The sequence below is a fragment of the Puma concolor genome, chromosome D2, assembly GCF_028749965.1.
Source record: "Puma concolor isolate L17-30 chromosome D2, mPumCon1.1.hap2, whole genome shotgun sequence".
Classification (NCBI taxonomy): domain Eukaryota; kingdom Metazoa; phylum Chordata; class Mammalia; order Carnivora; family Felidae; genus Puma; species Puma concolor.
In genome coordinates this window covers 22,443,244-22,466,678 of record NC_141677.1, presented here as the reverse complement: position 1 = coordinate 22,466,678, position 23,435 = coordinate 22,443,244, and the positions used below count along the sequence as shown (strand labels likewise).

General features: G+C 42.5%; 1 protein-coding gene across 2 annotated transcripts in view; it reads left to right on the top strand.

Annotated features, from left to right (window-relative positions):
* The window catches only part of CCDC6 (coiled-coil domain containing 6), a 110,501-nt gene that overhangs the window by 36,129 nt on the left and 50,937 nt on the right, over nt 1–23,435 (top strand). For both annotated transcript variants that reach the window (XM_086679759.1, XM_086679760.1), the window contains exon 2: nt 15,910–16,059. In XM_086679759.1, coding sequence (XP_086535885.1) covers nt 15,910–16,059 — 150 coding nt within the window. The remainder of the gene's footprint in view (nt 1–15,909; nt 16,060–23,435) is intronic.

The window sequence follows — 23,435 nt, the reverse complement described above, 5'->3', positions numbered from 1 at the left end:
ATTTCTTGGGTGCAATTCTATTAATTTTTAAAATATTTACAATGGTTTATATGCAAGATGTTTATATGCATTTGTATAGTATAATAAAGTTACAATTTTTATTTATTATTAGATGAATGCATTTTATGTATCCTTATTAAATAAAACTTTACTCATGGGATCATAATATACATCCTCTTGCCTTTTGCCATTTTAATTTACTGTATCTTGTGGGAGCTTTTAATTTCTAAACTTAGATCTGCTTCTCTCATGCCAATGAGTTTGCATCTCAAGAATTGTACTGGGGCAGCATCTAAATTGCTGAAAGGGAGACCCAGAATATGGAGGCAGTGTCACTCACCAGCCCCGGGCTCCACAGTGTTCACCAGCTTGTGTCTCCCGTGTTACTGCTCCACCATCTTGTGTGGGGTTCGCCTGCCTGTGGGGCAGGAGCTGCCTCATAACCACCAGGTCTGAGTCCAACTTGAGGGAAGGAGGAATGTGGATGACAACACTTCCTTTTTGAAGATGTGACTCCAGAGTCGCATGCTGCTTCCATTCACCTCCTCTAGACCAGAAATTGGTCTCAGGGCTCAGGCTCACCTCACAGAGAGGCAGGGAAATTCAGTCTGGCTGGATAGTCACGGGTCAAACTAGAGCGTGAGGAGGTCCTGCTGTGGAAAGGAGGAAGAAGAAAGTTCAGGCTGGGGGGACAGCCCCCTACGGTCAGCCATCCCGAGCAGTGTGTAGCAGTGGGGCTAGGAGGGGAGAATGGAAGTCAGAGCTGCCAAGTACAGGGCTGTGTTTTGGTATCACTGGCATCTGTGGAAGCTGATGTGGGGTGTGGAAGGCTGTGAAGGATATAGAATTACTAGACCAGCTGCTCCAAAGGCAGTGATAGTACCGTATTCATTTTTTGGTCATGAGAACTTGGCTCGCTGCTGTGGCCATCAGCTAGCCAAGAGAAGAGTGAGGTAGAGAAGGTTCAGAGATTAAGAGAAGGCTTTTCCTGCATTTTAGAAGGTGCCCATGTGTCCAGCATTTGAGCGCTTGCCATATGCCAGGCACGGATCTAGACTCTGAAGCTGCAGCAGTCACCAGCAGATCTGCTGTGCTTCATAAGCCCACATTCTGGTGAGCAGTGACAGGGAGACAGAGAAGGAAAAACATTCGAGTGGCAGTGGATACTCTGATGAAAAGGAAGCCATGTGATGGGCTGGGTGACTGAGGGCTGACTTTAGGTTCGGTGACAGGGGCAGCCTCTTTGGGGGGAGGTGAAATGACAGATAGCCGGTCTGCCATGTGGCAGAGGGGTCCCACTCAGGAATCATGAGCTGGGCATGTGTGGGAGTAGATGTGCTGGGTGGTGGTAACGTCATGAGCATGGTGGGAGAGGCAGGTGGGGACTCCCATCATGGAGGGTTGGTAGATTACAGCAAGGAATCACTATTTCTGAGTATCCTGGGAAGCCCCTGGAGGGCCTGAACCAGGACAGTGACGTGCTCAGTTTTCTGCCTCTAAAATCACTTTGGATGCAGAGAGCATAGATTGTTTGAGAGCAAGAGGGGAAGAATTAACCGGGCTGGCTAGCTGGCTGTTGTCTGTCAGTTGGGTAAAAGATGGTGGCTGCAACAAAGGCAACTGCAAGAATAGAAAGAAACATTCTAGATCTATTTCAGTTAGAAACAAGGTGTTCTGATGGATTGAATGGGCACAAGGCAGCGAGGGAAAGAAGAACCAAGGTTTACTCAAGATGTGTTTGGTTGGTGTTGGTTATGTTTGAGGTAACGGTTCCATGATCTCCAGTTGAAGCTGGTAAGTAGGTAGTTGGTTAAGAGTCTGGAGATCTGGGGGAGATTTTTCTGGCTAAGTAGTGTCATGGCTCTCTTAGTCAGGGTGCACTTAAATTCAGACTTTGGGTTATAGCTTATACCACTACACCAAAATCATTAGGGTGTGACGGGTGTGAGGTGTGTCCCTTTCTGTGGCTCCCATGATTTTTGAAAGACAGATGAAAGATTATTTTTAGATGCAGAGTAAGTTGTTGGTTGCCAAGACTACCCCCAGGTTTGATAATTTGCTAGGAGAACTCACAGGATTCAGTATTCAGTCTTGATGCCTAAGTGAGAGGCTACAAAGCAAAATCAGCACAAGGGAAAAGGTACAGGGGTGAAGTCTGCAGGAAATCAGCATGAGCTTCCAAGAGTTTTCTCCCAGTAGTCCTACATGATGTACTTCCTTCCCCCCAGTGACAGGTGAGAACACACGTGGAATGTTTTCTATCGGGGAAGCTCAACAGAGACTCAGCACCCAGGGTTTCACTGGGACTGATCACATAGGTACCCTCTGCTTAGCATGTACCAAAATTCCAGACTCCCAGAGGAAAGCAGGTGCTCATCACAAACGATATTGTTTGTAAAGTTTTGACACAATGAGCCCCCCTTTTTTTTCTTTTTTAAAAAAAAATTTTTTTTTCAACGTTTATTTTTGGGACAGAGAGAGACAGAGCATGAACGGGGGAGGCGCAGAGAGAGAGGGAGACACAGAATCGGAAGCAGGCTCCAGGCTCTGAGCCATCAGCCCAGAGCCCGACACGGGGCTCGAACTCACGGACCGCGAGATCGTGACCTGGCCGAAGTCGGACGCTTAACCGACTGCGCCACCCAGGCGCCCCACAATGAGCCCCTTTTATCAGGGTGGTGGGGATCCTTTCCAAATTCAAGTTTTCCGTCACCAGTCAAGGGCTGCTGCTACGTTAGCTCTTTTCTACACATAGAGAGGGTGACTTCTTATCTTGCAGTTTCCCAATAAACTTGAATCTATATCCTCACTGGCCTGCTTATGGCCGAACTGCTCCCGTGATTTCTTTCACCTGTTTTCCCTCACCCTGACACATACACCCTTATTCACCCTGAAAGATTGGGGAGAACACATGTGGATGGAGTAAAGCTAAATTGCCAGAGCGTGCTGTGAACGTGACATGCGCGGGAACAACAGTGTGTGTACCATCAGGAAATGTGTGGTCTCTCACTTGGAGCAGTGGTGGGTAGCTGTAGCAAACAGTGGCTCTTGTGCCTTTCTTAAAGATTACCTGTTAGTCACCCAACATTCAGTTACTTTGTTTGGGGAAGGAAATTACAGGGTATCTCCTCCCAAAGAGGAGTTGCTTTGTGGTTCTCGGGCTCTGTGAATGACACGTGTTGGCTTTAATAGTGAGCTGGAGAGTTTTGACTTCTTTCTGGATCATGATGCTACATCCCTTGCACCAGGGGAAGACGTTGTCACTGGAAAGGTGGAGCAGGCTGTAAAAGGACCAGGAGCTTTGGAGCCAGTCCAGGGTTTAGGTTAAATTGTAGTCCTGATACTTAGTAGCTTGGATCCTTGGGCAAGTTGCTTGACCTCTCTCAGCTCTTGTTTTTATGTGGGGCTGAAATGTGTGAAGCCCATGTATGGATCAAATGAGATAATTCTGGAAGGGGTCTCTTACAGTGCCAGAAATATAATCGATACTTAAATATTGACTGACATTACCATATAGTATAGGAGTTAATTCCTGCCATAGAGTTAATTCCTCATTATAAATACACATATATGTATGTTTATGTACATACATATGTATGTATATAATATAAAGTTTGTATATTTGTGTACATTTATACCCCTTAGCACGTGTTTGAGTGCTTATGTGCTGGCCATTTCTTCTGTTACTGTAGTGGATAAAATACTTAACCTTTTTCTTCTGTGCAGCTTAATCTACTTATAAATCCCTTGATTCTTTAGGCTATTTTATGCAGCCAAGATCACTCCAAGGCCAACTGCTAAATGTATAGATTAATGATGTTACTTTCCTTTAATTGCTAGGAGGATTATGTACCCCTTCAGGCTAGGGACAAGGTCAGTGGTATTCACTGCCATATCCATAGAGTGCTTGCCATGTAGGATTTTCTGTCATATGTATTGAATTAAATTTAAAAACTCTAATCACTAGTTTCTGCTTCTACTTGTCAGGTATTCTGGTTGGGAACTTTAGTATTGAGGGGGAAGCCTATTACTGACAAGGGATGACTCCTAGGAGTAGTGTTGAGGCTCACCCCTGCCCATGTCAGAAATAGTGGGGACATGTTTAATCATGCAGGGTTCCTGGTACAAGGAAACTGTGAGTTTAGGCACACGGTGAATGGTGCATGTCCAGCATTCAATCTGGGATAATAATCATCTGCAGTGAACTTTACCTGTATTGTGAAATTGACTACCAGTGACCTTAGTCTTTGCTCGAAGAACAACTTGTTTTATCATTTTTAATTTTCTTCATTATGCCTCTGTCTTTGGGGATATACCTTTGGGAGGAAGGATACCTGTCTTTCTGTCTGTAGTGGGCCTGCCATCCTGTTCCATTGAGACCACTGTACCATAGCTCCTCCTATGGATCCTTTGGAGTAGGACGTGCTTGCTGCTCACCTTTTCTCTGGGTTGGCAACTGAGTAGTAATGCTCATTTTCTGAGCATGTCGAGCTGTGTATATTTCAAATTCCTGTTCTCCAGGTCTCAGTTACTGCCCCAGCACCAAATTTGGAAACCTCGAGGTGTTTGGAGATCAGTAGAGGTATAAAGGGTGTGGCATTAGTGGTTTTCTTGGGAAAAAATGACAGAGGCCTCAGTTGGTTTTTGTTTTTAAGATTTTATTTATTTATTTATTTAGTTCTTTAGTTAGGTTTTTGAGTAATTTCTGCAGCCAATGTGTGGCTCGAGCTTACAAGCCTGAAATCAGGAGTCACATGCCATACAGACTAAGCCAGCCAGCGCCCCTAGAGGCTCAGTTTTAAGAACAGTCTCCCAAGAGTGGTGGATAATTTTCCCCTTGACTTCTGAGCCACGATGTACCCTGGTGGTAGTAATATCTTCAAGGTGAAGAAGACGATGGGTGTAAGTTGATGAGTGATGGGAGTCACAACAGAACACTGATGTGGTCATTTCTCTCTTTGTATTTCTGTTCTGTCTAGTTTATGACAGTTCTTACAGATGTGTGTGCCTTGAGACTCAGGCATGGACTTTTTTTGGTCTGATGTCTTTCTATATATTCCTTAAGGATCTGAGGACATTACCTATCATGCTATTGCAGGACCAGTTCCTGTGTTTATAATTGGGAAAATGTGTTGTTATTCTAGTGTGAGACTCTATATCCTCTAGTGCTGTCAACAAGCAAGGAAATGAGTCTTAGCAGGAAGAATTGATCGTGTATGATCCAAAAAAAAAAAAAAAAAAAGGCTCTGGCTATATTTAGTTAGGTCATTGACAATGCAGGTGGTCCAACTTAACACTGACCTAAAGTACTAACCAAATTCTAGAGTTGTTTTCTCTTTCATGCCGATCATTTACAGAAAAACTTCGAGAGATTTTAGGAAATCTGTGTCTTCAAAAGAAGGGAAGAAGCTTTGAAAAAAGGGAAGTATCCTGATTGAGTAATATTTTACTGCTTCTCTCATTAAGAGATGAAATCTGGGGCGCCTGGGTGGCTCAGTCGGTTGGGCGTCCGACTTCGGCTCAGGTCACGATCTCATGGTCCGTGAGTTCGAGCCCCTTGTCAGGCTCTGTCCTGACAGCTCAGAGCCTGGAGCCTGCTTCAGATTCTGTGTCTCCCTCTCTCTCTCTCTGCTCCTCCCCTGTTCATGCTCTGTCTCTCTCTGTCTCAAAAATAAATAAACATTAAAAAAAAAAAAAAAGATGAAATCTTTTTCTACTCCCTTGATCTTGGATCATACTAGCTCAGCTGAACTTCTGGCTGAATGCAGCAGCATGACCAAGCTCACTGAAACCAGCCAAGGCAACACATATAGAATGATGACAAATAATATATTGTTCTTTATGAGTATTGTGTTTTGTGATGGTTTGTTACATAGTGTAGCAAGATAATTGATGGAATGAACTTCTCAGTGAAAGTACTCAGCCAGGGATCCTATTATATTCTCCTTTCCTCTCATAGGAAATCCTCAGGGTAAGGAAAACAGTCTTTCATATTTTAGTATAATTTAGGTCAGTCTGATTGCTTCTCAGTTGTCAGTTGAAAGGGCTGCTAAGTGCTCAGAGCTTTGTTTTATAAGGAAAGGAAGGCAGCTGATTTGGTGTCGTGATTCATTTGGGGGAAAGTACTGTTTGGGAATTGTGCTGTACCAGGGCGGGGCCTTGAGAGCACTTTGAGTGTACTACCAATATGGATCAATAGGAGAGAAAATGAGAAAATACAAGATACTTTTGAAAACTGTGCCTTGGGGCGCCTGGGTGGCGCAGTCGGTTAAGCGTCCGACTTCAGCCAGGTCACGATCTCGCGGTCCGTGAGTTCGAGCCCCTCGTCGGGCTCTGGGCTGATGGCTCGGAGCCTGGAGCCTGTTTCCGATTCTGTGTCTCCCTCTCTCTCTGACCCTCCCCCATTCATGCTCTGTCTCTCTCTGTCCCAAAAATAAATAAACGTTGAAAAAAAAAATTAAAAAAAAAAAAAAAAGAAAACTGTGCCTTGAATTGGTTCCATACGTAAAGAGGGGGGAAAAGAACCTTTATCCTACTTGTATAGGCTCTTTTTACTTTTATTTGTTTATTTTTAAAGTAATCTCTGCACCCAACGTGGGGCTTGAACCCATGACCCTGAGATCAAGAGTTGTACGTTCTTCTGACTGAGCCAGCCCAGCACCCCTAATTTTGTTTGTAATTTTTGATTGACTACAGACATTGTCTATAGAAGACTGAGAAAAATTATTTATGCCCAGAAATGAGCATGTCTCTTTGTTAGCCCATCAGTGTGAGATTGAGTCAGTCTAATCAGTAATTGAACTGGGTTTGAGTTTTCTTGGTGGTTGTAGTTCTGTCCTTTTACCACAGGCTTTATTTATTTATTTATTATTTATTTATTTTTTTTAACGTTTATTTATTTTTTGAGACAGAGAGAGACAGAGCATGAATGGGGGAGGGTCAGAGAGAGGGAGACACAGAATCTGAAACAGGCTAGAGGCTCTGAGCTGTCAGCACAGAGCCCTACGCAGGGCTCGAACTCACGGACCGCGAGATCGTGACCTGAGCCGAAGTCGGCCGCTTAACCGACTAAGCCACGCAGGCGCCCCTACCACAGGCTTTAAATTCCTCCAGCACGTTACACGTAGAGTGGGGCCTGGGGTACCCTGTTTTCCTCAGTGTTCTTGCTCTGCCTTCTCATCTTTCAGAAGTGCCTGAATGCCTGGGCTACGGTATATAATCTGCATGCCTTTGCCCCTTGTTCAGCAACACTGTGGTGGTTTCTCCTCTCTAGGCTCCTTGTAGAGGAAGGGGTGGTTCTCAGTTCCTCAGGGCTAGTCTTAGGTTTGTGTGCCTGGAGATACCGTTTTTTTCAGCCCGTCTTTTCGGTAGCCACTCTCTGACTTGAATCTGCTGTGGGTCTTCAAGACAGTCTCCCACCCATTCTCCAGAGGCAGTGGATCTTTGCCTGAGTTCTGGAGGAAGGACTCTGCCTCCTCCTCCACTTGCTGACTGGTTTTGCTTCTACCTCTTCTCCTGAAGCAGGGGCTCTTGGGCTTGGCCCTGGGGACAGAAGGGTTTGTTGTGTCTCCCAGAGTGGCTTAAGCATGCCTCACACACCCCCTTTTAAATTGAGATCTAATTCGCATACCATAACTGTCACCCTTTTAAAATGTACAATTCAGGGGCGCCTGGGTGGCGCAGTCGGTTAAGCGTCCGACTTCAGCCAGATCACGATCTTGCGGTCCGTGAGTTCGAGCCCCGCGTCAGGCTCTGGGCTGATGGCTCGGAGCCTGGAGCCTGTTTCCGATTCTGTGTCTCCCTCTCTCTCTGCCCCTCCCCCGTTCATGCTCTGTCTCTCTCTGTCCCAAAAATAAATAAACGTTGAAAAAAAAATTAAAAAAAATAAAATAAAATAAAAATAAAATGTACAATTCAGTTGTTTTTACTAACATATGTAACCATCACCAGTGTTTAATTACATTTTTATCACCCCAGAACTGAAGCTTATACTATTTCATGGACATTTCTCATTTCCCCCTACATTTATCCCTAGTCAAATGACTAATGTACTTTCTGTCCCTTTGGATTCGCCTGTCCTGGACATTTGTTATAAATGGAATCATACATTCTGTAGCCTTTTTCATCTGGTTTCTTTTAGTAAAAATAATATTTTCAAGATTCATCCATGTTGTACTGTCAGGACATTATTTATTATTTTTTTATGGCCGTACCACATTTTGTCTGTTCATCACTTGATAGACATTTGGGTTCCCATTTTTTGGCTATCATGAACAGTGCTTCTGGGAACACTTGTATACGAGTTTCTGCAGGAAAAAAAGTTTTCAGTGTTCTTGAGTGTATACCTAGGAGGTTGAGTTGTATGGTGACTCTAGGTTTAACTTGGAGAAACGTCCCGACTGTTTTTGCAAAGTGGTAGCAGCATTCTGCCTCCTCTCCAGCACTGTGTGAGGTGATAGCTGTAGTTTCCATAGGAGGGTCCTTCAAGAAGGGAGGCAAGGGAGCACATGGTCATGGGTGGGGGTTGGTCTGTGTTCAGCCATGATTAGGGGCAGGGAAGGTGATTTGGTGGGGTGTGGTCTTCTGGGCACTCTCTCCTAGCCTGGTGGTCGGAATGTTGTGGTCCTTGTAGAATGGCTTTGTCAATGCCGCAAGAAAGTGCAGTAAGAAATGAACACCATGGGTTATATAGTTAGAGCATGAGTTAGGCAGGCTTGTCTATTTCTGGTTTTAACTATTGGGGTCTGTAGGTGAGCAAAAGGGGTCACTGACATTTTCACCTCACAGACTAGACACTGTTTTTGTTGAGATTGTCCTTCATTTTTACTGATTTGTTTGCTCTCCAGTTTTTTGTGCACTACAGACCTTTCTTCTGGGGTAAGTCGATCCTGTAGAAGCCTTATTAGTGTAGGTCTGTCGGTGATAAACCCAGTTATGGTTTATATGAGAAATGTGGGTTTTGTTTCTTTCTTGGAAGATAGTTTTTCTTGATAACCTTGTATATAGTTTGCCGGTTTTAGCATTTTGAGAATTCTCCATTGTCTCCTTTCTCTATTGATGTTGAGGAGTGATGGCCAGTCTACTTGACTATTTATGGATCATCTGTCATTTCTTTAGACTCTTTTTAGAATTTTGTCTTAATGCTGTACAGTTTGATTAAGATGTGTCTAGGCACCAATTCTTGGTGCTTTTTGTATCGATAGGTCCATGTTTTTCATTAGTTCTGGGAGATTCTCAGATAGTATTTCTGGGATATACCATCTGAAGCCATCATCTCTTCCAATATTCTTTCCTTCTTGATCTTTAGTAAGATGTGTGTTAAATCTTCTCATTTCCTTCCTGTATCTATTGCCATCCTTCACATTTTCCATTTTCTTGTTTCTTTGTGTTACATTCTGGATTGATTCTTAAGTATTTCTTTCAGTCTTTGTGATTCAACTGTGTCAAATTTGCTATTGAAATACAAAATGCAAGATGAATTTAAACATTGATTTCAAGAAGTTCTGTTTTCTTTTTCAAATCTGCCTGATCTAGTCTCTTGCTGCTTGTTCATATTTTATGTCTTTGCAACGTTTCAGATAATACTGTTTTATACTTTATGAGAATTTGAATATCTGAAACCTTAGCTGATCTGAGGGTAGGGTGGTTAGTACGAATGTGTAGAGCTGTAAATCATTTTTGTTAACTTATTCATAATGCACTGTGTCCTTGATATGTGTTTTTTCCTTGGGAACTCAACATAGTTTTGTTCTACCTTCAATACAAACATTCAACTTTGGTATTTCACTTAACCTTTTGTTGTTGGACATCTTTTCATGACAGTAAGTGCAGACCATGTATTTTTGATGGTTCCACTCTGTGTTTTTCTATGGATGTACCATAATTATGTCCATTTCAACTTTTTAGTTAAATGGAGGGAGACTCTGTAAGACTTGACTGTTTTCTCATCAATCCTCCATGTAATCCTTCCATGCTTCTCCCCAAGCCTTTTTATAAGTCTTTTGAGTGCTTTCTTATGCAAGATACTGTGCTAATAAACTCTTTCTGTGAGTTATATGAATATATCTTTACAGACAACCCAGAGGGAGGTGCCGTTATTTTCACTTTACAGAGGAGAAGGCAGTGGTCCAGAGAGGTCACATGGCTCTCCTGGGGGTCACACAGCTGGACGTGGGCAAAGGCGTCTTGTAAACCAAGCAGCCTGACACCAGAATAGTGAGGACTGGTCTTCCACTACAGCTGGTTTGTGAGGCACTGTAGGTTGATTGATAAAAAAACTTGGTAGCAATTAGAGTCCTTCATAACCTCGAGATCCTCGAGCTCTTCTGTCCTGCAGGTCACCCTTTGTTGCTGTTTGCTCTCTCGGCCTGCAGTCCTGTAAGTGACCTAAGCATCTGGGTTACAGTAGCACAGTTGCAAGGGCTAATAAAGATTTTGCTGTGATGCCTGTGTGCTTACTGATTGGCTGGCAATACTGGAATGGAACAGATAAGCTCTTTAATTTACCGATTATTCATTGTTTTTACAATAGGCCTGGAGTGCAAGTGTGTATGTAACCTTGTGCTCCCACAGACTAGGTGGTAAATTCCAGTTCTGACACCTGTAATTGAAATCATCTCTCTCATTCTCCTAGTCAAAGAAACAAAGGTACTTCATGGACTGTGTCACCTGCCACCCACCCCTCCCTTGCTGGTGCTGGTGCAGAACCACTGCAGGACTGTGTTTGGTGTTGACAAACCCACTGGTATGCCTGGTACTTGACTGATCCCTGAAGAGGCACCAGCCATCAGTCATGAGTTCTGTTGAACTCTGAGCGTCATCCAGAGCAAGCCACGTGTGCTCTGGTGAACCAAGTGGAGGGACGGTGGACGGAGCGCAGGGTTTTATTCACTTCCCTGGCTTTGTGCTGGGTTGGTTCCTGCTATCGTAACAGTTTGGTTTCCAATGCCCTTTCAAACTGAGATGTTAAGATCGTTAAAATGTGGGTCATTAAAATGTGACTAGGCAACAGAATAGTCAATTTAAATTAATAATACATTTAAATAGATTCCTAAATTTATTTATTTATTTATTTATTTATTTTTTTTTTTTAATTTTTTTTTCAATGTTTATTTATTTTTGGGACAGAGAGAGACAGAGCATGAACGGGGGAGGGGCAGAGAGAGAGGGAGACACAGAATCGGAAACAGGCTCCAGGCTCTGAGCCATCAGCCCAGAGCCCGACGCGGGGCTGGAACTCACGGACCGCGAGATCGTGACCTGGCTGAAGTCGGCCGTTTAACCGACTGCGCCACCCAGGCGCCCCTAGATTCCTAAATTTAAATAATTAAAATAATAAATAGAGCCTGCCTGGGCTCTTAAGCGTGAGAGCTTCAAGGTATCTTAGTTTTATGGTTTTTTGTTATTAAAACAATTAAGCAGTCAACTTAAAAGTAATTTTTAAAAACAAATGCTAATGTTGGGGCTCCTGAGTGGCTCAGTGGGTTGAGCATCCAACTTCAGCTCAGGTCTTGTGGTTCGTGATCTTGTGGTTCGTTGAGTTTGAGCTCTGTGTTGGGCTCTGTGCTGAGGGTTCAGAGTCTGGAGCCTGCTTTGGGTTGTGTCTCCCTCTTTCTCTGCCCCTTCCCCACTTGTGCTTGCTCTCTCTCTCTCTCTCTGTCTCTCTTTCTCAGAAATAAATAAAACATTAAAAAAAACCACAAATACTAATGTGTAATCTTGGTAGTCATTTGTATCTTCTTTTGATTATATGTTTTACCTATGGCTGCTATTAAATATTGCCTGCATTTCTTGCTTTGGAAAACTGTTCTCTTCCTTGTGCTTGATAGATCATGAATTGCATCAGCCCACATGATTTTGGTTTTGGCACTTGGATTTTCTTGTCAGCAGTGAGTGGTGCTGCTGAGAGTTTTTGAATTCTGCTTTCTCCGCCTACCCTTGATCTCCAAAGTACTGTTGATAAAGAACAGAAGAACTAAACAATCACCCTGAAATATCCTATGAAATTTGTGCTCTGATCATAATAGCAGTGGGTCAGAATGAGCTGTGTTTTCCTTATTCACAGAAAATCTAAGTGCTTACTTAGAGTATGGTTGCCTGAATATGTGGTGACTAAGGAGAAGATAATTTTTCTAAGAATTTTGGTGTTTATTTTTCCCACAGTACTTGGTAAATTTCTCCTGTCCTGCCCCCTTCCCTTTTTCTCTTCTGTACCCCCCCCCCCTTTTTTTTTTTAAACATTGGACTTCTGGTAGGATGGGGAAGGAATGGTGGAGACCTGCTTTCTGCTCTAGTCCTCATATTTATAGATCCCAATGGTTACTGCTAGGAGAGTGTCAAAATAGCTGGTGCAAATATGTGAGTACAGTATACAGAGTCGCCCAGTTTCTACACACAGCATCTAGAACCATATTGAACATGCAGATAGGGTTACAGATATTTTAAAAATTTTCCCCAGATTTCCCCAGTTCTCAGCTTTACAGACATATACAGAACACAACCTCCTTCAAAACATTTCTAAGTTTTCATATTTTCTTTTCAGAGTTTATGGAGTTATAGGTGAACCATGATTCACTTATTTAGCTTTTGAAATACAATTTTGTTTTTGAATTTGGATGTCTTTAAGTATGTTGACATTGTCAAGCATTTCAGATAAAAAGGGAGATAGATTGGTAAAACCGATGAGATTTTTTGAGGTAGCCTGTTTTATCTCTGCTCTGTCCCCCTGTTTTTCTGACTGCTAGTGTCTGGGGCTTGCTTCTTAGCACCTGGGCCACTCTTTACTGAACTCTTGGCTTTTCTGTGGGGGGAACACACTGGGAAGATAATTCATTTACAGCTTAAATAAAAGGCTTGTTTTGGAATTAGGGGAAGAAAAAGCCAGGACTAAGGCTGAAATTGGGCCCCTGATGCACGTGGCATGGGAGACAGCTGAGTGGGGAAGTCAGTGGCTACTGACTGCCTGTGTGACTCACGGCTCATACTCTGATAATCAAGTTTTTTTTACCCCTGGTTGTCAGTACACTCTGATCTTTCAGAAATTTCCTCTGAGGCTATATTGGATACAGCATCTTATCTTTTGTCATCATTTATGTGTTCCTTCCTAAAGTGACCTGTGACCAACTAGAAAAAGGGTGAGTGAGGTTTTACAGCTTGGGCACCTGGACTCCTGTGCTCCCGTATCTTCTCCTCTGGATGTCAGATGCTGTGGGAGGCAGGGTAACACACAGAACCAAAAAGTGCCAGAAACTTCGCTAAAGGAGGCCTTTGATGGAATCTGTGTAACCCCCGGTAACCCCTGTGAAGTTAGATAGGCTGTAACCAGCTTCCACCAGCAGTTCCTCCTGTTATTCAGGGCTCCTTGAGCGTGCATTTTCCGTTAATGGGCTTTGCCTAGAATTAAGCAGCTATTCTAAATGGTGAATAATTTTGTTAGCTAAAGCCTCAGCCTCTCATGACCAGCGATGTGTCACTTACTTTGGAAGGCACTTTAGAGCAGATCCAGTGCTCCTCAACACTTCCCCACCCCCATCCTTTTAACATTTTGCTGCTTTCCCTGGGAAGAATTGCAAAGGACACCAGGTGCCCCGGGAAATACAGGCCCTGCTAATTATCAGAGTGCTTTTTCTTAATCGAGATATAATTCACATACAATAAAATTCATCCTTTTAAAGTGTACACCTCATTGATTTTTAGTATATTCACGAGGTTGTGTAAACTGTTAGCACTAATTTCAGAACATTTTCATCACCCCAAAAAGAAATTCTGCACTCATTAGCAGTCATTCCCCATCTCCCACACATCCCCTCCCCCAGCCCCTGGCAACCACTAATCTACTTTTTATCGCAGAGTACTGTTTTATATTACACTGAAATCTGTTGTCCCTGCAACTTAATGGTTAGATGGAGGGGGAGGCAGGGGTGGAAGCTACGAGAACACACACTTGGGGCTTAGCCTCTTATTTCCAGCTTCTTACTTCCAGGCCCCAAGTGCAGAAGGGGAGGGTGGTCTGCTGAGCCTGAGTCTGGCTCTTCTTGCTTGTGATCATATACACCAGTTGTCTAAAATACCGAGTGTGTGGCAACACGCAAGAAAGTTGAGTCTGACCTGATAAGAAAAATAATTTATGGCAAACACCCTTTTAAATAGTAAGTGCGGTATCACTAGCAAAAGCCTTACAGTTCCCCTCTACCTTTTTGTTCTGTAACTTTTAGAATAATCAGAAATCAAATTGTGTAGGATGTTGTCAGTCAAAACCAGAAAAACAAGTAGCTTAAACAGATTGCAGGCTTAGATACGTGAGTTAAGTGTGCCTCCATACATACTTGGGATTCCTGCCCATTGGCCCACCTGGAAGTGTGTGACTTGTAAAGAGGAGTGGGGACTCATTTCAAGGGGGAGAGTAAGTACCTTCAGCCGTGGAGTGGAGAGGAGAGTAGGGCCCTGGGAAGGGCTAACAAAACATCCAAGTGTCTGGGAGCCCTCGGGAACCTAGGGATATCTCCCTGGGCGCTCTTGGATGGAAATAAACATTTATTAGCTATGTTCAGCTCTCCGGGCATATCCCAAATGGTTTCTTAAAGAACTTGAGTGCTGGACCTGGTCCCAAAGTTCTCACTTTTTCTATAGCTCTGTTTCTCAGTTGAAATACGACATGCTACTCTCTTTTGTAGAATTGTTTGACAAGCAGTTCTGGGGACTGAAGGACTTCCTTTCGGCCACTGACAGGAGAGCACAGAGGACAGACTCAGAAACCCAGTCTGTTTGGGCACGGATGCTGGATGCTGGGGAAGCTAGAGAATATGTCCAGAAATCTGAGCCACCAGATTTTGGGAGTGGTTGTCAGAGGCTGTACAATAAAGGTGGTAATTGTTTAGTGCTGGTTCCCTTTTGTTTCCTGCTCTTGGCTTTCATATTCTTGAAGTGACAGGTGCTGGCAACTTGGAATTGATATAGTTCTTTCTCCCTTGACTTGGCTGATAAAACAGGAACACATTGTTTGGGATTAATGCCTCAAAATGATGGGGTTTAAAAAGTGCATTGAGTAGAGTTGAGTTCACTTGAAACAAGTTTCCTATTTCTGAAAAGATTAATTTCCTTCAAGGATGGTTAGTTTTTTGGTGTGTATTCTGTTAAAATATAGGGTTGGAGAAGTGGTTCAGAAGAATATTTTCTTCTCGAATTATTCTGACCCTCTTTTCTTCTGTTCTTAAAATTCAGTAATGTCTGTCCTTGCTCTCACCTCCAAAAATGCCCAGTAGGGAAATTAATAAAGTAAAAAATAAAACTCCTCTCATCCACCCTTACTTTTCACCCATTGGATTCCTACCTCAGTAGCTACTTTATCACCATTTGGTGTGTATTTCCTTCCAATTACTATTCGTTGAGCATGTAGTGTGCATTGCTTTTATAATTGCTTATCCAAATCCTTTCAGTAATATCCTCAAAAGGTGAACTCTGCTTCAGTAAAAAAATGTTGCCTAGATATTTCAGCTTTATTACAGACCTTTGAGATGTAGTGACTTGCAGAGAGTTATCATGAATTGATGCACAGAATTGGACCTGTGTGCCATCTGATGAGCTCTCTGTATTCTACTGATTGGGGATTGATTCTAAAAACAGTAGAACAGTCTTTATGAATTTCTTCAAAACATCAATTTAAGAAGAAGGCCATCTGTAGTTCAGGGAGGCTCTTTGGGGGAATAGCCAGATTTTCTTTTAGGGTTGCCGCTCAGCCCCTCAGGTTTATGTGTCTTGGGGTGCACTGGTTCACAAGTAAAAATAGAGATCTAATTAAGATGAGTGCCCTTTCTGCAAATAAGAACATTATTTCCATTGTAAATTTCCTGTTTGCTTAACATATTTTTTGTTGTTGCTCTGTTTTAATTTTTTTTTTTTTTTTTTTAACAGCAAGCCAGGGCTGAGCAAGAAGAAGAATTCATCAGTAACACTTTATTCAAGAAAATTCAGGCTTTGCAGAAGGAGAAAGAAACCCTTGCTGTAAATTATGAGAAGGAAGAAGAGTTCCTCACTAATGAGCTCTCCAGAAAGTTGATGCAGGTAAATTTATCTTTTCTCGCCTTACATCTTCTCTGCCTGTTTTCCTCTCTAGGAAAAAAAATGACTTTGATAGAGTACTTTGCTTGAAACATTTATAGCCAAAGTTTTTTGGAGATTAAAAAGACCAGGTAAAGATGGCAGCAGTGTAATACTCCAGACTGGTTCTGTGACTCATCTGCTTGGGTAAGGGATTTTATGCTGTGGGCACCTGAAGAAGTTTCTGATGAGCCTGAAGCCTTAGCACAGGAGCAATTGCTGTAAGTAGTGTTTTGGAAATAGGAGGATTAACAGTAAATGTGGAATTTTTTTCTCCTTTTATGTTGATTCTGTAAGGAATAAATCAACATTTGTGTAGCAGAAATGGGTCTTCTGCATTAAAATATGAGGCTGTAAAGTGAAATGTCAGTTGGGGGGGGGGGAATACAAGATATCCGTGATCGGTAGTTAAAATTACATACAATCAGGTGTGTTCAAATGGGTGAGTAATAGGTTACTGAGCAAATAAGTATCAGACAGCTATTAAAACAGCATTAATCTCGGATAGGTTATAGAAGACACAACACAAAACATACAGGAAGGTTTGATTTTTCTCATTCAGAGTCTCCTTCCTTTACTCCTTTCTTTTCCCCTCAAAGCTTATAAATTACAAAAGTAAAATTTGTTTAGGGCAAATATTTTGTATGCTACTTACCATGAATTTAAGAATAAGTAGGAGGGGTGCCTGGGTGGCTCAGTTGGTTGAGCTACCGACTTCAGCTCAGGTCATGGTCTCATGGCTCATGGGTTTGAGCCCCATGGGGGGCTCTGCTGACAGCTCAGAGCCTGGAGCTGCTTTGGATTCTGTGTCTCCCTCTCTTTGCCCCTCCCCCCTTTGCGCTCTCGCTCTCTCAAAAATAAACACTAAAAATTTTTTAAAAAGAATAAGTAGGATATTAAGTTTTCATTACTGAGCACAGATTGTCCAAAATCACTAGCAGATACAAAATTATTCCAGGAGGATAAACTTTGTCAGGTGAGTGTGGAAGCTAGGTAGACACACCCCTTGTACCCTCCATGCAAGGGCATTGCTGACTGTTTCATTCATTGATTTGGTTGAAGTATGTATTTTAGTGAAGTTATAATAAAAGGATATTTGAGGCTTTTAAAAAGCTTCCTAAATCCTTTTCTTACCTTCCAACATGGACAATCCTGTGAGAGAAAGCCGGAAGCTTTGGTAAAGAAACTTTAATGTTAAGACTGGACAGTGCTTCAGTCAACTTTGACCCCATCTTTCTGCCTAATTACTGAATAAAGATACTGTTACCGTCTCACACAAAATTCGGTTTCGATGGCTGCTGTTGAAATATGAAGTGTAGAGGTAGCCAGGCATTATTGTCCTGCAGAGATTTATGGCACAGTTTCTGTGTGGAACTCGTTATTGATTCGTGTGCATTCAGATGTAGAGGAAAAAATGAGGGACAAGGTTAGTTTGACCTCTGACTCTCTCTCACCTTGGCAGCATCAGACAACTTACTCTGCATATTGCTTCTAGAACTAGAGGGATGCAATTACAGTTTGTTTTTCTTAGTTTAGCATGTAATCAGGTGCTCTAATTTTTAACACTGGAAGAAACAGTGTTTGCTTTCAACTTAAATGGCTATTAGTATTTAGAGTCTTTTACCAAATTATTTATAAAGCAGCCAAAACCTAGCCAGATCATGCTTCTGTTCTCTATAAAGGTTCATCTTCACTGTGAATGGTTCTATAGTGTGTAGTTTATTATCATAACCCACCTTTTTCCCAAAGACATTGATATCCCTTAAAATAAGGCACTGAAAGAACAGAAGAGCCATGTGCAACAGAAAAAGGAGGTGAATTTAAAGCTATAACCTGGAGAAATACAGTAATTTTTTTTTCATAATTCTTATATCTAAAAAAAAAAAAAAATTGTTTGGAGCACCTGGGTGGCTCAGTCGGTTAAATGTCCAACTTTGGCTTGGGTCATGATCTCCCGGTCCATGGGTTCAAGCCTTGCATTGGGCTCTGTGCTGACAGCTTGGAGCCTGGAGCCTGCTTTGGATTCTTGTGTCTGCCCCTTTGTCTGCCCCTTCCTGCTTGTGCTCTCACTCTCAAAAATAAATACACATTAAAAAAAAAGCAGGGGGCGGGCTTGCCTGGGTGGCTCAGTCGGTTGAGCGACAGACTTCGGCTCAGGTCATGATCTCACAGTTTGTGAGTTCAAGCCCCACATTGGGCTCTGTGCTGACAGCTCAGAGCCTGGAGCCTGCTTCAGACTATGTGTCTCCCTCTCTCTCTGCTCCTCCCCCTCTGTCTCTCTCTGTCTCAGAAATCAATAAACATTAAAAGAAAAAAAATTTTTTTTTTTTTTTAAAAAGGGAGGGGGGGCGCCTGGTGGCTCAGTAGGTTAAGCGTCGGACTTCAGCTTAGGTCACCATCTCACAGTTTGTGGGTTTGAGCCAGGCATCAGGCTCTGTGCTGACGGCTTGGAGCCTGGAGCCTGCTTCAGATTCTGTCTCCCTCCCTCTCTGCCCCTCCTCGCCGACGCACTCATGTGCTCTCTCTCTCTCTCTCTCTCTCTCTCTCAAAAATAAATAAATATTAAAAAAAATTAAAAAAAAATTTTTTAAGTAGTTTTATACTTGATCATGAGAAAAATAATTTTCATATATTAAAAACTTAAAATTTTCCAGAGGCATGGATCTTTGTACAGAGATTGAATACTATGCAAATGGAACAGTGCAATAAACTTTTTTTTTTTTTTTTACCAAAAGTAGTATATAACATGTAGCACTAGCCTTCATGTGGCCAAGTCAAAACAAGGAATATAGTATGAAGGTATGATTCTGTTGCTGGGGGAGCTCTTAGTAAGACTGTAGCTCGTTTGTGGTCGAACTTAAAGAATCTGGACAAATGAATACTTAGCATGTCTTCAAGACCATCTCTCAGGAATCCCAGCTTGGTTCTGTGTACACACAGACATATATGTATATACACACATATATACATTGTAGCAAAATATACATAACATAAAATTTGTCATTTCAGCCATTTTTGAGTGTATAATGTGGTGGCATTAGGTACACTGTTGTGCACCCATCACCACTATTCATCCCCAGAACTTCTTGAAAACCAAACTCTCCGTACCCATTAAACAGATACTCCTCATGCCGCCTTCCTGGTTCTTAGGCCCTTGAAAGGAGATGGGTGGCAGGGAGTTGAGGTTGACGTCTCTGGCAAGTTCTAGACCTATGTGTGTTCTGTGGCATGACAGATGATCTCTCACTGTAGACTTCAGCTATCACAGCATACCTTTGTTGTAGAACCCCAAGGCCCTCCTCTCTTGTTGGCCAGTTGGAGAGAGCTCATTTGGCTGCGGGAGGGTCTGCCACCCTCTGTTACCCATCCTGAGGCTTGCCTCAGGATATCAGCCCCTTTGTTGAAGGCTCACATTTTCTGCCACACAGTGTGGAAGAACTGATCTCCATCTGTAGATTTTTTAGGCTAATTGGTACCAGTAGACTTTTCTAATTTTGTAATTACTTTAACATGGCTCTCTAGGATGGTGCTTCTAGATAGACCTTTTTTTTGAAAAGCCTGAGAAGAGAAACTGTATGCAGGTGTTCCTGATAGACGAAAGAGTGAATTGACCTGTTCACCATGAAAGTATTTTGCCTTTTTCACCCCAAGGCCACTGAGGCCATTTGTGGAACAATTTTGGTTTTGTCACCATGCTTTGACTGTTGTCTCTCATAGTGATTGGACACTGCTTTTTTTTTTTTTTTTTTTTAAATTTTTTTTTTTTTTTCAACGTTTATTTATTTTTGGGACAGAGAGAGAGACAGAGCATGAACGGGGGAGGGGCAGAGAGAGAGGGAGACACAGAATCGGAAACAGGCTCCAGGCTCTGAGCCATCAGCCCAGAGCCCGACGCGGGGCTCGAACTCACGGACCGCGAGATCGTGACCTGGCTGAAGTCGGACGCTTAACCGACTGCGCCACCCAGGCGCCCCTGGACACTGCTTTTATGTGCATTTCAAAGGGATTCTTTGGATCTGAAAACAAACAGATCATTGCTGTGGGGGACACGCTTCCCTTCCCTTCCCTTCCCTTCCCTTCCCATCTGCCATAACAGAACTGGTATCTAATACCTTTACAAATGGAAGTTTATTTAAGTGTGGATGAGAGGAAATCCTTTTCTCCTAGAAGATCAAGTTTGGGATATAGCCTAAATATTTTTACATATGTTAAGCATCACTGAAACAAACAAAAACACACAAAAAGCATGCTTTCTCTCTTGCTTTTGTATATATCCCCTAGATGGCCAGAAAATTATACTTTCATTTTATGAAAACTTATTTGAAAAATCTGCATCCTTTTGAGCCCAGACCATAGAATTGATTATCTGATTGAGAACTGTCCCAAAAAGAACCTTCTGGTACTTTTGCTAAGTTCAGCACAAGCCTGCATCTGAACCAGATTCAGCTCTGGAATGCCTCAAACAGAAGTTGTAGTTTAACCAGAATTTATAATTAAAATTTACAAGAAATGTTTTGTGAGCAAACTCTTCATCAGATTTTGATATATAACATGTACATTAGAAAAACAATCTAAAAGACTATTTTCCAAAATGTTAGTTGTGATTATACTTGGGTGCTAAGCTTTGGGTTATATTAGTTTTCTTATATACTTTTCCTTCTTATTTTGTAAAAGCAACCTGCATTACTTTTGTAAATAGAAAATGCCTTATTTCCTAAAAAGGAAATTAAAAAATTCTGATGCTTGTTTTGTCCTTACCTTTTGGAACCTTCTGTGTCATTGGCTTTGAGAGCTCAGAGTTCTATCATAGCTGTGACTGTCATGCATCATAGTGCAGTGAAGCCTGCTGCAGTCTTGGGTGCGTTTGCAAGTGAAAGAAGATTCTGGAATGCTCAAATCATTAAGAACTAGTATTATCAGACTGCTTTAATACCTAGCTTAACTGTCTTGTCAGTCCTAATATGACTTATTCCACAGGCCCTCAGTCTTAAAACTATTTTTTTAAATAATTCTTAACTCCCCTGTTAACTACCAATCACCAGTCATGCATATTGGAAGACCTGTCATTGCTGAGATTGATAATGGCTTTAGCAATCCTGGAGTTTTTTCACTTGCTTTGATGCAAGCCTGATGCATCAAGTTTACTTCTGCTCTTTGGGGAGTCCTGTTTTTGTCTGCAATCTTCTCAACTGCTGCCAATTGCTAATGAATACTTTTTCTTTTTTTAAAGCCCTGGAACAGGGCTAAGATAAGAAGGGTACTGGGTATTACATATATATCTCTGACTTTTTTTAATCTAATCCAACTTTTAAATTTTAGACCTTAAAATAACAAATAGGTTAATAGTTTTGTACTTTAAAAAAAATTTTTTTTTTAACATTTATTATTGAGAGACTAGAGAGAGACAGAGCATGAGCGGGGGGGTGGCGAGAGAGGGGGAGACACAGAATCCCAAGCAGGCTCCAAGCTGTCATCACAGAGCCCAACGCGGGGCTCAAACCCACAAACTGCGAGATCATGACCTGAGCCGAAGTCTGACGCTCAACCGATGGAGCCACCCAGGCACCCCAATAGTTTTGTACTTTTTTAAAAAAAAATTTTTTTTTCAACGTTTATTTGTTTTTTTTGGGACAGAGAGAGACAGAGCATGAACGGGGGAGGGGCAGAGAGACAGGGAGACACAGAATCGGAAACAGGCTCCAGGCTCTGAGCCATCAGCCCAGAGCCTGACGCGGGGCTCGAACTCACGGACCGCGAGATCGTGACCTGGCTGAAGTCGGACGCTCAACCGACTGCGTCACCCAGGCGCCCCTGTACTTTTGATTCATATGTGAAATTGGATCTGGTCCTCAGAAAATAATGCCACTGTCGCTACAGTAGAAAATATTATATCCTTATGGAAGGGCACATTCTTATTGATGATTCAAAGTACTTAAGAATAACACTTTTCTGGATCTCTTGTTTAATGGCATGGCTTTATTATTACTGACTTGGTCCTTGAGGTTAGAATGCCTTCCAGAACACATGTAGTTAATGTTTCCTAGCATCCATAGAAAGGTGAGACAGGAAAGGAAGGAAGTTGAGGGCAAAAGCCACTGTTGAAGCTGCCGCTACCAAGTGACTGATAGCCAAGCAGCTCAGAGGGACATCAGGCGACAGCGTTATTCCTCCGTCTCTTTGCACAGGAGTAAAACTGACAGGAAGATTTCAAGTAAGTCCCTGAACCTGCCTGTTCATCTAGACAAAGGCTTACCACTTGGTTTACCCTTTCCTTCTCCTCCCCTCAGTTCTGGAGAAGCGGTTTCTCCTTCAAGTACCATCTTACTGGTTGTGCTCTCTGGAGTGCATGCTTCCCCAGCCCCAGACAGGCTGTGTCTCAGGGTAGCAGGCATGCCCGTGGGCACAACCAGTGAGCATAGAGTCTCAGATCCCTTCTTGTGAAGCATGTGCGCCAGAATGTGAGGCCGCCTGCCTCTCACCCCGAGTCTGCCTAGTTACTACGATGGCAGTGTAGTGATTTTGTTTGGGCAGGCAGCAAAATCTCATGTCAGGGCAATAAATACATATGAGATACTCTAGTCAGTTTTAAAGGCACCTAGGCTCGGATGGCCTTCGCATCAGTTCGGATGAACACTGTTTCTGCCCTCCCCATGGAAGAGGAGAAGAGACTGTGAAATATGTTCTTCATTAAGGTGGCCAGAGCAGTAGCCCTTCTGGCTTTTTTCAGGGCTATTAATGCTGATCTGAAAAATTTGCTGTTACCTATAGCTCACAGAACAGTAGGGTCAGAGAGAGAGAGAGAGAGAGAGAGAGAGAGAGAGAGAGTGTGTGTGTGTGTGTGTGTTGTTTTTCATTACAAACATTCTGAACTTCAGCATTGTCTGTTCTTTGTTTCTTTTCACGGAGCAAGGGGCTTGTACGTTGTGTTTCCCAATACATCTGCAAAGGCTCCCGGGATGTTTTTAATGCATTTTAAATGATGTAGCCTCCAGAGGCCATATTATGAGCCAGAATTTTCCTGTTTAGTAGCCTGCCAGAAATCTCTGTCCAACACAATTTGCATTACGATTAGAAAATAAAATGAACGTGATACAGTTGTTCAGACTCTAAGAAATCATGGAGTTTCTTTCCAAGTGTATGCATGTGTGTTGACATTAGGTCTAGATTGGATGTGCCAGTGTGGACTCCAAAAATGTAAGGGCAAGAGTAGAGGCTTTCAAGCTTCCCATGCTGACTTCCTTTGAAAAGTGTGGGAAAGCTCAGGTAGAGAGAAAACAAAAGTAGACAGACAATGAAATTAAAAATAATGAGATGAAGCTGGAGTGGGAGCTTACTTTATT